General features: G+C 42.0%; 1 protein-coding gene across 20 annotated transcripts in view; it reads right to left on the reverse strand.

Moving 5' to 3' along the window:
- Positions 1-15,297, reverse strand: part of CAST (calpastatin) — a 111,184-nt gene that overhangs the window by 50,466 nt on the left and 45,421 nt on the right. For all 20 annotated transcript variants that reach the window (XM_077863837.1, XM_077863832.1, XM_077863831.1 and 17 more), the window contains one exon: positions 3,927-3,986. In XM_077863837.1, the coding sequence (XP_077719963.1) occupies positions 3,927-3,986 (60 nt within the window). The remainder of the gene's footprint in view (positions 1-3,926; positions 3,987-15,297) is intronic.

The raw sequence follows: 15,297 nt of genomic DNA on the forward strand, positions 1-15,297 counted from the left end.
AGTCCCCTTCTACTCACCTACTGCCATCTATCTACTCCAGCATATGTATGTTAACTCCAAGAAGTTGCAGACGCTAAAATTGTAAAGGCTCAAGCAAATATTGCAATTTGGACTTTTTTTTTGACCGTGTAAGAATCTGCAAGATTACCAGTAATATAACTAACTTCTGACCCCTTTCCTTCACCTTCTCTGTGTACCGGCTGCTTGGGCCATTATTTTGCACCTTTATGTCTAACATTTGGTTATGATCAAATCAACAGTCGCTAGTGTTGCCAAAAGTTCTCTGAAATGTTGTCAATATGGTGTTACACAACAATCCTGTAAATAGCATATAGATTTTTGTTGTTGTTGTTACATGATACAATCTAAATTTCTAGGAATGTTTCAGAAGAGCTGGTTGTGGGGCACCTGGATGCCTGAGTCAGTTAAACTTCTGACTCTTGATTTCAGCACAGGTCATGTTATCAGAGTCCAGGGATTGAGCCCCGCAATCAGGCTCTACACTGAACACTGAGCCTGCTTGAGATTCTTTCTCCCCTTCTCCCTCTGCTCTCCCCCAGCTTGTACTTGCTCTCTATTAAAAAAAAAAAAAAAAAAAAGGAAGATGAGGAAGAGTTGGCTCTGACTCAGGCCCTTTACTGGAGCATTTTACACAGTTTTATCCAACCAAAGGTCATCTGTATCAAAAAACACAATTCCTTCAGTACATACATGAATTCTTGGTACAGGCAAGATATGAAAACTGGAATAAAACTGGAACATTTTTTAACTTTTCAGAGTCAAAGATGAAAAATTAGGCCTAACGCCTCCCACCATTTCTTTCCCTTTTATCTATTTGCTGCTATTAACCTCAACTCCTGTTTTCTATTCTATTATCTACAAAAGCCAACACCAAATATCTTCTTAATTTATCATGTCTTGTGCTTCAGCCATCAAGATACATACATTCCTCCCATAATGGACCCTCGTTTTACCAACACACTGTTTTGGGAAGGAAACAAAGTTCATAATCACAGAAACATTTTTAAATAAATTTTATATTTTGGATCCTTTCATACTCTATCTTTGTTAGTTTCTGTTATCTGCTACTATGCTTTTTTGAACTTACGCATATGCAATTTAGTAAATGATTAAGAAGGAAAATAAGCTACCCGGTATTGTAGTGGTTTGGATCTATTAATAGCTTCTACTCTAATTTGGCAATCAAGATCTTGCATGGAAGAAATCTACAGAATGATTAAGAATTCACACTCACACATGCAAGCAGCTTATAATGGCATATTTTCATTAGTCGCTAATACATTACCTAAATTTATTTTTGCTGAAGGTGGTGGGGCTTAACACAACAGTGATGATGATAATAACCAATGTTTATTGATGATCTTTTAGTATCAGGGACTGTTGTAAACTTCACATGTGCCAACTCATTTAGTCCTCATAATAATTCTATGAGACGTGCATCATCTTCACCATCATTCCCACTTTGTGGATGAGAAACTGAGGCACACACAAGTTAGCTTCCCAAGGACATCCAGGGTGGAGCTGGGGTTTTGGGTGCTCAATCACTTCAGTGCACTTGTCTCTCCAGTACTAGCCAGCTCCTACTGGGCACCTGCTGGGAGACAGGCACTATCTAATACCCTTTCATGTTTGTGTTCTTATACAGTCTTGTGAAATAAATACTATGATCCAAACTGTACAAATAAGGAAACCAAAGCAAAGGGGAGTTTCCAAATACCATGGCTGGTATGAAATGAGATTCCAAACCAGGCCATCTGGCTGCATGGTTCCTACTATATCGTCTTGCAGGGGTCACACCCTGAGTAGAAATGATTTGACCTTCCATTTTAACCACAGCACTGTGATCCCCCATTATAATGTGCCGGGGAGGGACGCCTGGGTGGCTCAGCAGTTGAGCGTCTGCCTTTGGCTCAGGGCATGATCCCAGGTCCGCGGATCAAGTCCCACATCGGGCTCCCTGTGAGGAGCTTGCTTCTCCCTCTGCCTGTGTTTCTGCCCCTCTCTGTGTCTCTCATGAATAAATAAATAAAATCTTTAAAAAAAAATAATAATGTGCCAGGGGCAAGAGAGGTTGGACTTAGATCTAGACATATCACCCCCCTTCAGAAGTAGATAGACTTTTATTTGAAAGATGTAGAGTAAGACAAGAATTTGGTATAGGAGCTATCATGAAATAACATCTTTTGTCTAAAAGCTTAAAATATTTGAAGAAATATGCTCAAATTCACAAAAATCAAGAGAAGGCCAGGATAAATGTTATGACCCAAACATCAGAAGTACATGAATCTAATTAATGAGAACAGTGTGACTGAAATCCACCCAGCAAAGAGTTGATGCCAGAAGTGGTCCTGAGGCAGCCATTGGTGATATTTTGTCATCAAGACATTTATTCTTCTCCCTCCCTCTTGCCTCCTACCTTCTTCTCTCTCCTCCTATCCTCCAGTTCTGGAGAACTGCCAGGAATTCTCATTATTATTGTTTAGCAATGGCTGAAGGGTTTGTGGACACTTGCTATGGAAAACAGGGCACATCTACAATAAACATTGGTCCTTGAGCACAGAGAGAGTCAGGGGCAAAGGATTAGAGCCAGGCAATGGATCAAATGAGAGCCACAATAATAAAGAGAAAAGCTTAGATTTGTGGCTTTCCTTTCTTTGCTTTTCATGGACTCTGAGTTCAATGATAATTTGTTTTTGGTTGATGCTTCTCCTACAGTCTTAAAATCATTTTAAGACCGAGATCAGATTTTTAAAAATATTTTAAGATTAAACTTGGTCTAAGTAAGTAGTGACAACTAATAGATGAAGGAAGGCTCAAGTCATGCATATTTTGAAAACAAAAAAAAAATTCATGTAAATGTAAAATACTAAATAACAATTTTAGGTTAAAAACTTTTCAATTAAGATGAAAGCTAGATGACATTTATAAGAGATCTGACAGTGTATTTCAAGATATTTGCAATGTCCTTTAAAAACAGTTCAACATGAGACCAGAGGATATCCCAACAGCACCAAAGTACAAGTGCCAGTACCAAATTATGGCATTGGATCCCACCACAGGCTAGCAAGACAGAAAGCAAATCATGCCAGTGATTTTAAACAAGGGCAACTTAATAATAGAGCTGGGCTAACTCTTGAAAACACTCAAGAATATTGGCTCATAAAAATTAGTTGAGAGCATCTCGATAATGTCCCTGCTTTAATTCACCACCCCCAGAAGAATCCCAAGAAACGGCTTGATACTTGGTCACTAAGGGAGAGGATTGAGGCAGCTTCAGGCAACTCTTCAGAACTAGGTCTACTCTTTGTGACCACTACATTGGACAACATTCTTTTATTTTTTCTTCTGAAATCCCAAGAAATAACTATTAGAATAAATCCCATATAGAGCTCTGAAGGTTTATCAGTAAGCCCTTGCCCTCCAGGACTAAAATTTCACAAAGAAATTTGAGGAAGTATCCAAAGTAACAGTTTCTGTGTCACTTGTCGCTTAGAGTAAACTTAGTATAAACTTTCTCTTTCTTACATTGAGTTTTAAATGGCTGTGATAATAAAACCATTTTATAAAAAGTTAAGAATGCATATTTTTCGCGAGATCCAGAGAAATGCACTTAGATCATATCATTACACTACAAGTTTAGGACCAAAAAAAAAAAAAAATCTTTGGAGGACTCCTCTTTTCTAGATACTCTAAAACAATGGAGAAGTGTACAGTTGATATTTGAGGCAAATACTAAAAACAAAGGGGAGTTTCCAAAGACGCCTATAAATTAGAAAGAAATGGTCACTTCCGTAACTTAGGCTTGTTAGGACACATAACTCATTAGTTAATCTACATTTGTTTTGCTTTACGAAACAATCCCTTAAAGGCATTCACCCACATACACCCATGAAGACTCTTCATACCTTGGTTTCTGTGGGATTCATACTGGAAGACTTGCTGGTAGAAGCAGAAGAGGCTGACGCCTAGAAAGTAAAGAAATAGAAAGTCTGATTCTGGCTTACCTACAAATACTTTGTCTTATACATACTTTGTCTTTCAGCTCCTCTTAACCATATTTGTTTTTAACTACCTTGGTCTTACCTCTTCCAGAGTACAACTCCCACAAAAGCCCAGTCGGCGATATTGCCCAGTAGGGACTTTAAAGAATGTTTAATAAGACTTTTGTCTATAACCAGATCAAATGGGTTCCAGTTTTGAGCATAACTACTTCTGAAATAATCTTAGGCAATTTTCTGGTCTTTAGTAGATAACTACGTTGTAAGTTTATTATGACCTGGTACGCAGAAGTGCTCAGTAAATATGTTAATTATTATCTGTATTACTTTCAGAAAGCACAGAGATTTTAAAATGAGGCAAAATTTTGTTCAACCGCAAGCTCTGCCAATGACTAGCCAACGACTGGTATAGTTTCCCAGCTATAAAAAAATGAGGCCAATAACACCTCTTTTGGGGGCTTTTAAGTATTTGAGATAATAAAATGTCTGGCATGTTGTAGGTGCTTATTAAATCACTAATGCATTATTCCTAAGATATAATACAAGACAGAAGGAGCAGGATGTAGTGCTGGAAAACAGATCTGGGAGGATCAGAACTGTCCTTTCAGTGTCATGTAAGGAAGAGAAGACGGGAGTAGGGTTGCAAATACTGCTATATTAACTGTCTCGTCCAGGCTCCTCCCTGGGAGGGCAAGAGGTGATGAATGGTAAGTGAAGTTTCAAGACACACCATTCCTAGGGATGCAATCGGGTGGTAGAATGAGTCCCTGCAACCTCATCACCCAAGCAGGGAGATGTGCATAAGGATACTTGCATGGAACTGTTATGCTAGGACTTTTACTTGCATTACCCTGGTTAATATTAAATCTATCGCTACCTTTGGGAATTCCAACCTAGGCTCACGTAAACCTCCTTAATATTGAGTCTGTTAGGTTTTAGAGTTCAGGGATTCCATCTGGCCTAAGTTGCCTTCTCAAGTAACCGGCTGTCAGTAAACAGCTGCCACCCTGCCAGTAATACCCAGAGCCTGTCTCTGATGTCTGGCCCTGAGCCATTTCTGAGGCTAAGTCCCACGGCAGGATGAGCCCATCCTGGCTGGTTCCCCGGCTCCCCCCACCCACCACACTACCGCCCAAGGTGATTGTATGAACCTACCACATCTCATGGCCCAGGAAGAAAAACACCTTCCCCACAGACCTCATTTAATGTAGAGGACATTGGCACTAATGGTAAATTATCACAACTTATAGGTAAAAAGCCCAAAATTTTAGTATATTGATTTTTCAAACAAACCTTATGAACTTTATTCCTAAGTACCCTTAGGCACCTATTGGGTACCCCCTCACACCAAAATACACCAAACCTGGTCACTGTAGCAGGCATGGTGCTCTCTAACATTATCTTTGGGATAAAGAACTGAAGGATGTACCAAGGTAGATTTTCCCATCAAATTAATGGACCAACACATAAATATTCATTTTTCCTTGAGGTTTAAGTTGTGAAAATTAATGTACCTGTTTGCCACAGCCCATTCCTTTAATGAATTCCCTCAGTCATAGAAAAATCAAAGACCAAACACTACAAGAAAGTGCTTTTAGGGGTGCCTGGGTGGCTCAGTTGGTTACGCATCTGACTCTTGGTTTTGGCTCAGGTCATGGGTCATGAGGTCAAGCCCTGCATTAGGCTCTGAGTTCAGCCAGGAGCCTGCTTGAGATTCTCTCCCTCTGCTCCTCCTCCTCTCTCTCTCTCTCTCTCAAATAAATTCTTTTTAAAAAGTGTATTTAAGTTGCAAATCTTAGGTAAACATTATTTCTAAACCTCTATGCTTTATGAAAACATTCCTAAAATCACATAGCCTTGGAGTTTCCAATCTGCCCTACTACTTTATTAAGTGGCAGCTGGATGTGATCCTCAAATCCTATAGACTTTCAAAGCCCCCTCACCTGAGAACAGTAAAATCTACACGGATAGCCATCAATAAGCATGGAGAGGTAATCATGGGAATTTACCTGAAGGCCTCGGCAGCACCTTTTCTCAGCAGATCCCTCTGTGAAAGTTCTATCCCATTACAAAGCCACTAAATATTTTGAAACTGAAATAGGAAAGCTACTTCATGGGAACTGAAAATAAGGAAAATAATCCCACCCTATGGTGAACCCATTCAAGTCCCAGTAAACTCTGGTTTGTTGTATCTTATTCTATTTATAAAGAGAATAAACTTTTAATATTTATTATCTCTAGTGAGGGACTGAAAACATTTTCACCTCCAATCTTCTGTACTATTTAAATTTCTAATCATCGGTGTGAATAACTGATAGTTAACATTTTTTGAAGCATTTATCCAAAAATCTTCGAACTGAAGCACTTTAAAGATAAACCTCTGCTAGGTTTTAAACAGTTGGAGAAAGCGCTATCTCATAGAGGTTAAGTGCCCTGTCAAATGTTCCACAGTTCACTGGACCCACAAGTACTTATCCAGCACATAGTTGGTGCCAGGTGACAGGAACACAGTGGTGAACTTGCTAGACATGTTCCTGCCATTGTGGAACTTTCAGCCTCATCAGAGAGGCCATTAATAGAAAAATCACTGCAATAATTACTTGTGGCGAGAGCTATAAAGGAAAATCACAGACTCCCATGAAAACATAGACCTGGCAATCAGAGTTAGTTCATGAGACAGTCGGGACAGGGGATGCTCAGGAAGTGATGTGGTGATTAAAGGATGAGTGGGCATCAGCCAGGCAAAGGCTGGCAAGGGGAGGGACAGGGAGCTGTGTGTGCCAGGGCTGGACCTAGGCCACCTGAATTCTGCACCAGTGACTCTGCTGCGTTACATGGGCAGTCTGGCTAACATCGAGGGCCAATTTTAAGCACAACCATCAGAGCTCATACACACCAAACTATCTCTGTGAGATTAGTGCTGGCAATCAGAATGAAGTGCAGTTCTAACAACACTCTCCTTCCCAAGTGACCCACGCAGAACTCTTCACATCCAGAGTATTATTGGTCACTTATAAACTTAAAGCATAAATCAGAGTAACAAAAAACAGAGAAAAAGTACATTATAATCATTCTCCACCCACCCATTCAACCACTGCTATTTTAAAACACGACCTGGGGGCTGACTACACACAATGAGGACAATGCCAGCTCTGCCCTGCAAGAGCTTGGAGTCCAGAAACATAAACCCACAACAGGTTCATGTTACAAAGAAGTGTTCCAACAGAGGTAGGAAAAGAATCCTATGTGACAAAACTAATGTTCGAGTTCTAAGTCAGCTTCAGGCCCATCTCAAATAATCTTGCTGTACTGTAAACTTGCACTAAAATAAACCAATGCTGATGAGAGAGTGATTGCAGCCTAGAAAAAAACATTTAACCCTGTACTTAATATGACATGCATTTTTGAGCATCATTCAACAAAATCTCTTAAATGAGTTTACTTGCTACAGTGAGAAATTTGGAAATTCACTATAGTAAATGATTACAGATATGAGGGAAGATGGCATGCTTTTAAGACAGACGAATGGATAAAGATGTGGGCCGTGGGCACACGTGCGTGTGTGTGATGGAATATTACTCAGCCATCAAAAAGAATGAACCTTGCCATTTGCAACCACATGGATGGAAGTAGAGGGTATTATGCTAAGTGAAACAAATCAGAGAAAGACAAATACCATTTGATTTCATTCATATGCAGAATTTAAGAAAGAAAATGGATGAATATGGGGGTAAAAAAGAGGCAAACTAAAAAACAGACTCTTAACTATAGAGAACTGAGGGGTGCTAGAGGTGAGATGTAGGGAGTGAAACAGGAGGGCACCTGTGATGAGCACTGTTATATGCCCTCTCCTGAGAGAGGTTGGTGTTATATGTAAGTGATAAATCACTAAATTCTACTAAATTCTATTCCTAAAGCCCAAATTACACTCTATGTTAACTAATTCGAATTTATTTTTATTTTTTCAAAGATTTTTTAATTTATTCATGAGAGACATAGAGACACAGGCAGAGGAAGAAGCAGGCTCCTCGCAGGGAGCCTGATGCGGGACTCGATCCCAGGACCTGGGATCACGCCCTGGGCCGAAGGCTGACACTCAACCATTGAGCCACCCAGCCAGTCCCAACTAATTAGAATTTAAATAAAAACTTGAAACAAAAAAAGAAACTGCTTCCCCTTTGCCTATCTATTTTGCAAAGGTCTCCCGAGGTCCTTTTACCTCTCTGACCCATCTTGGACAGATTGATCTTCTTGCGTTGCACTCTGGCTCCCATCTAAAGCAGACCAGAGGTGACTAGCTGTGTCACGCCCAAATCCTTTTTCTTGCCTGTAAAGACCCCCAGGCTCTAAGCTCTCCCCATCTCCTAGTGCAGAACAGCAGCTCCAGGCAGCCAGCCACCCCCTTCTCAGAGCACATCTCACCCATCGCTCCCTTTTTATTTTATTCACACACGTGCTGCAGGTTGGTGCTGCTTCTCTTTGCAAAATACCCAACCTCCACATGCCCTTCCTTTCGGGTGCATCTCGCCAGCTCCCAGGCCCAGGATTACAACGTCCAGCAGCAGCAGCAGCCCCCATGGGCATCTTCTGCATCCACTTCCAGCACCTTATTCAGGCAGGGAACCATGTACCTGCCTCGGGAATCCCTCCTACCTAGAGCACATCCCTTTTGAAGGGCAGTCGTTGGGTACGCTCCTCTGCCGACCCCAGTCTTACCCAGGGTGGGTTTCTGTCCACGGCTATTCCTGGACTCTGCAGGGTGTCTGGTAAGGACCAACCTCAACCACCGTGCGGTGCTGGTGCGACTGCAGAGGGTTGTGACCACCCACAGGCCCTGCTGGATGGGCTGGATTGGGAAGGTAAAGGCTCCCTTCGGAGGGTCTGGGTCCTAGGAACTTAGCTCATCCATTCCACTGCCATTAAATCTGGCTGATGAAAATAATTATTTCCTCAGCTCCTCAGTTCTCCATCTACCACAAAAATAGAGCCCCCTCCCTTGCTCGGGGGTGCCAGAAGGCTCCCAGGTCTTCGCAGGTGCAGCCAGCTGGCTTGCAGTTGTGCTTGCTGTCTTCCCTCACGTCATTCGACCTCCCCTTGCTCTCCTCCAGCCCCGGCTGGCCTGGTACAGACAGCAGGCCAGCAGATGAGTCAACCGGTGCTCCTGAGCCCAACCCATCTTCCTGTCCCCACCCCTGCCGGGCAGCGTCCCCATATCCTCCCACCCACAGCACGAACCACCCTTCCCACATCCGCCTGCCTCTGCTATGGAGCGTTACTGGAACACCTGCCACAGGTATGCACATACCTCTTGCACCTGCTGACCAATCCACAGTTCCATTCTGCATCCCCCGTGGCTGCTGTGCCAGAGCAACTCCCCCACCCTCTGAACCCGTTTCCTTCTGGAAGCCTCTTCCGATTGCTCCCTTCTTCTCTGTTTCAACCTCAGTCACAAGCCCTCCGCCTTCTCTCTTACACTGATGCTTCCTCAGAAAGCTGATTTCTCCTAGGACTTTAACTACCATTCAGCACGTGAACAGTGCTCTACACAAGAGGCAGCCGAACTGTATCACCAGACTACGTTACTTTGCCTTAAGATGAGGACGTCGAGAAAGACAGATGCAGGTTTAACTCCTGCTCCAGCACTTATTAATCCACATTAACCTCCTGTAGCCTCCTTGGGAGTAAAACCACCTGCCTTGGCAGGTGCTCTAAGGGCCAAATGACATAATGTAAGGAACTCATCCTGCCCTGAATCACCTGGGTTCAGGCCCAGTGCTGCTTCCAGTGCTCATCACCATCCTGTCCTTGTCATCGCTACTGCCACCCACACTCCTGGTCTAATCGCGTACCTCCCACACCTGGATTACATCAAGGCCCTCTAATAGTTTCCATGCCTTGTCTTCCCACCCCCTGGCCTGCCCCATTCTCTCACTTCCAATTCCTTCTTTGGCTGCCTAATTTATCTGAAAAAATGTGTGCCATATTCTCACTGTGATGAAAGAGTAAGCTCTCAACAGTTTCACACTGTGTCCTACATAAGGTCCAACACCTTCTAACTGAACTTTAGGCTCCATTATTTATTCTAACATATTTACTCCACTATTTCTCTCACTATGACCCATACTGTGTCTTCCCTCCACCCCTCCTTCCCTCCGCCATGTTGAAGTCTCCTTAGTGTCTTATCATCTAAGTATGTCTTTACTTTGGTTATTAATTGATTGAGACTTGGCGGGTCCCACACTAGGGGCATAAATATTCATGATTGTTAGGTCCTCTTGTTGGATAGGATGGTGTCCTTCCTGTCTCATCAGGCAGCATAACTCACTGGTTAAGTGTGTGATGGGGGCTCTGGGCTCTAGAATGTCTGGTGGAATTCCAGCTGATAGTGAATTCATGCGCGACCTCAACTAAGTTACTGTGCCTCAGTGTCCTCATCTGTGAAATGGGAATAGTAAGAATTGTCCCCCTATTCAGGTTAAGAGTAAGTGAGTTAATGCACATGAACTAGTTATAACATTGCTTGGCAAGCGGTAAGCAATGGGCAAACGCTGGTTAGTATTAGCACCACCATCGCCATCATGCTCTCTTCCTCCTCTGGGCATCTCATCTTGCTACTTCCACTGCCTAGAAGGCTTTTCCCTGCTCAGGCCCCACCCATTCCTACCCTTGAAGATTTAGCTCAAGATACAACACCTGAATCTGCTTTAGCTCCTACTACCTTCTCAACCCTTATATATGTTTGTACTTCTCACTTGGGCACTTAGTCACATTCTATGTTAGAGGGTTACTGAGCTCATTTCTAAGTATATATCACATGGTATCAATGAAGCTATAAACTGATCATGACACAGGGGCCATTTCTGCTCCCTACAACATCTACCATAGTGCTAAGTATATAGCAGCGGAGAGGAGCTAAAGAAATCACTGTTGAGGGGTACCTGGCTGACTCAGCCAGAAGAGCATGCAACTCATTATCTTGGGTCATGAGTTCGAGCTCCACACTAGGTGTAGAGATTAGTTAAGTAAAACTTAAAAAAAAAAAAATCATTGTTGATTCCAACCTTTGATGGAATCATCATTTAAAGTTTCATTTTAAGGAACGCCTGGGTGGCTCAGTGGTTGAGCGTCTGCTTTCAGCTCAGGGTGTGATCCCAGAGTCCTGGGATTGAGTCCCACACCTGGCTCCCTGCAGGGAGCCTGCTTCTCCCTCTGCCTGTGTCTCTTGCCTGTCTCTCTGTGTCTCTCATGAATAAACAAAATCTTTTAAAAAATAAATAAAATCTCATTTTAACAAAGACATAGGTTTTATTCTTAAAGACTTACTTATTTGAGAGAGAGAGAGAGAGAGTGAATCTGAGCAGGAGCGGGGGTGGGGGGAGGCAGAAGGAAAGGAGGAAAGAATCTCAAGCAGACTCCCTGCTGAGCCCAAGAGGAGGGACCCCTCCATGATCAGGACCCTAAGATTATGACCTGAGCCAAAGTCAAGAACAGGACACTTAACCAACAGAGCTACCCAGGAGCCCCAAAGATAAAGCTTTAATACCTCTTTCTTAAGCTAGAATCAGGAACATAATTAAATTAGAAAACTTATCAGGCTCCCCACAGGGAGCCTGCTTCTCCCTCTGCCTGTGTCTCTGCCTCTCTCTGTGTCTTTCATGAATAAGTAATAAAAATAAAATCTTTTAAATAAATAAATAGATAGATAACGAACTTAAGTTTCAGCCTGCTGGCTTCTCAGTGGCCCTGACTCCATAAGCAAGCCCATTAAACCTGCTAGGCATCTAGTTTTCCACAATGGGAATCCTATGCACTCTACAGTTATCGTGGGGGGTCAAGTTAGATACCAAACATTAAGACAATCTGGGCAAAACACAAAAATAAATATTAAACATTTTCTAAATTAAATAAGTAACTGATTTTTAACTTTTCGAACTAGTTCTGCTAGATGCACATGAGAGAACCAAATCATTCGTTACTGAACCACAAATAAGATCTTACTCAATAACACGTCTCAAATAATAAGAGAAAGAAAGAAAATGATGGATTTTTTTTTTATAAAGAAGTTCTTTCCTCATAGAATTATAAGACAGAACTGAACTTGAACTCCACAAGGTCAGGGGCCGTGCCTGGCTCAGCTGTTGCACATCCCCGGAGCCTGGCAACAGTTGTTGCCTAACAAGTATTTGCTAAATAAATGATGAATTTGTGCATGAATACACACAAGGGTATTATCTGATGGCTCAAAAGCAAAAGTACATAAGTTTTACTCAAGCACCAGAAATTTTATTCAAAGCACAAATCAGAGAACTGGTTGGAAAAACATAATTTAAACATCGAGTATTTCCATCACCACTGCCTTCAAAAGGGAGCTGTACAAATTTAAAAAGCATGTATACACAAAAACATCCCTCAGCTGCTTCCTGTAAAACACCTGGAACAAACAACAGGCAGGGGCTTTTTGAGCAAAGCACGGACATTCTTCAGAAACACTGTTTAGGGGATCAGATTTACATTTTTCTTTCTGTAATGGCAGGTTATTCACTTCAGGAAATGAATATGCAGAGGTTTAAGTTTGTCTGTCGTTTGCCACGCTGTCAAACCAGGGCACACATTCTTGCAATGCCTTTAATTATTTAGCGTGATGATGGTGCTCTTGGGGAGGGCTTCGGTAGTCACCCAACAAAGAACAATGGTGTTTAATTGTAACACAAGACATGATTCCAATGAAACAAACAATGGATCATCTAGGAATGAAGGGGAGCCATCTCTTTGAGGGAGAACACGCAGATCTACTTTGTGTCAACGGATCTACTTATGGCACCAACTTACACCCCAGAGTGTACGTAATACGAGATAAGGTCGATTGTGATAGGATCTTAAGTACAACATGATGTTACAAGGGATGAGAAGAGGGAGATTACTTCTGACATGTGTGTTTGGAAGATGGTTAGGAAAGGCTTCACAAAAGAGAATGAAACTCTTATTTACTGTGGTGTCGTCAACAGGGAGGTGGGGACCACAGACTATCCTGTACCAGGAACTGTGACAGGTGCTTTGTGTGTCTGATTTCAGTAGATCTTCAAAAAAACCCTAGGCGGTAACCATTAACTGTGGGTTTTTTAAAAAAAATTATTTATTTATTCATGAGAGACAGAGAGACAGAGAGAGAGAGAGGCAGAGACACAGGCAGAGGGAGAGAGAAGCAGGCTCCATGCAGGGAGCCTGATGCAGGACTCGATCCCGGGTCTCCAGGATCCCACCCTGGGCCGAAGGCGGCGCAAAACCGCTGAGCCACCAGGGCTACCCATGTGTTTTATAAATGAGAAAACTAAGGCTCAGAGAAGTTAAGTAACTCATCTAAGATTTCACACTTAAGAAGTACCAGGGCTTGGATTTAAGCACAGCTATGACAGAGATGCCCATGAACTTTGCTATAACAAGTGGACTCTTCTTTCTCCAAAAATTAAAATATCTGAGAGATAGAGGCTGAGACAGGACAGTCATTCCAAGTGAGCAAAACTACTTAAGCAAGCCTCAGAGGTGGGAAGAGATACTGAGTCCTGCGTGCGGTAGGTGAGATGGAGTAGAGTACTGCAAAATGAGGCAATCTGAACACTCAGTGGGAAACAGGATTCCATCTCAACTGAGTAGACTGTACATTGATGAAACATATTAAAAGGGACACAGAGACTTAAGATAAAAATAGAATTCTAGGCTCTTCTTGCTCTTGGAAGAGGAGAGCACATGAAGTTTTGGCCTCTGATGCAACATGTGGGCAAACTTCAAAATAAACATCCAAACGTTGCCTGGCAACCATGACAATAGCCACAGCTCTTCTGGGAGCTAAATCCACGCCAGAGATTAGAGAAGTTTTGACCACACCCTATGTGTGTCTGATGATTAGCTCTGACACTGGGCCACCCCAAGTACTCAAAAAAAAAAAAAAAAAATCCACAAAAGGCATGAAGTTAAACTTCTGGTACAGCAACTTGCACTGCTTTGCACACCCAAGTTTTCCAGTGTTTGTTTCTGTTTTCTGGAATGATAATTATTATGTGGGAAAAGGAAAGGGCAAGCTGCACAGCGTAGTTCAGTCATCAAAGAGTAGAAAAGAGCAGCTTTTTTTTTTCTGAAGTTGTGTTCACGCTTCTCGGGATTCTAGTTGCTTTTTTCTGATGCATGAAATAACTCCAACTACGTCTGACTTTGTCCAAGATAAAGCAGAGAAGTTATATGGAAAAGACAGCGTATTTTCCTCTTCTTATCCCTACCTTACAAAAGGTCTGTCTGGCCAGGACTTCCATAAGACTGTGAGTCAAATGATTTCAGCATAATAAAATATACATAGTGAACAATGAGGAGGACTGCCCTTGAAGAGCTGTGTGACCGTGAGTCTTAACCTCCCTAGAACACCATTTCCTCATCAGTAAACTGTTAGGCCGGAGAAGTCTATAGTTCAGCAACTCTCTGATATTTTATGCTGTAAAGATGTAAAGCTTATTAAATAATGTACCCAATGATAGATGTTCAAATGGCAAATAGGGGTGGTTAGCCTCCCACACACCTGGGGTTGAATTCCAGCTTGTAACTTCAGCAAGCTACTCAACTTTTCTAAACACGGGTTTTTAATTTGTTAAATGGGTATAAAACCAGTGAGGATTAAATGACGGTATGTTTAAAAAGTGCTTGGCTCAGTGCCTAGCACATGGTAAATCCAAATCAGAGATTTTTATTTATTTTTTTAATTTTTATTTTATTTTTTATTTTTAAAGATTTTATTTATGTATTCATGGGAGACAGAGGCGGGGGCGCAGAGACACAGGCAGAGGGAGAAGAAAGCTCCATGCAGGGAGCCCTACGTGGGACTTGATCCAGGGTCTCCAGGATCATACCCTGGGCTGAAGGTGGTGCTAAACCACTGAGCCACCCGGGCTGCCCCAAATCAGAGATTCCTAAAAATTTTATTAATACCAGCCACCCTAGGGCAGCCCTGCTCTGAGAAGTTACTCACAAATGTTATTTACCTCTCTTAATGAAAAAAAGGGTAGGATTGTTTTACATTATGGTATTTTCTTTGGATTCGATCTACATTCTAGATCTATATTCTAGATCTACATTCTATTCAATGCAGGAACAAGAATTTTGGTAGCAAAAGCACGGATTTGTATAAATCCTAAAAGATTATGCCCTCATTAATGCATATATGGTTACTGAGAGCATGTTTACTGTATAAAAAAAAATTCTGAGCTCTCAGAACCTTTCAGCTTGGCTTCCATGG

The sequence above is a fragment of the Canis aureus genome, chromosome 2 (genome assembly GCF_053574225.1).
Source record: "Canis aureus isolate CA01 chromosome 2, VMU_Caureus_v.1.0, whole genome shotgun sequence".
In the NCBI taxonomy this organism is placed as follows: domain Eukaryota; kingdom Metazoa; phylum Chordata; class Mammalia; order Carnivora; family Canidae; genus Canis; species Canis aureus.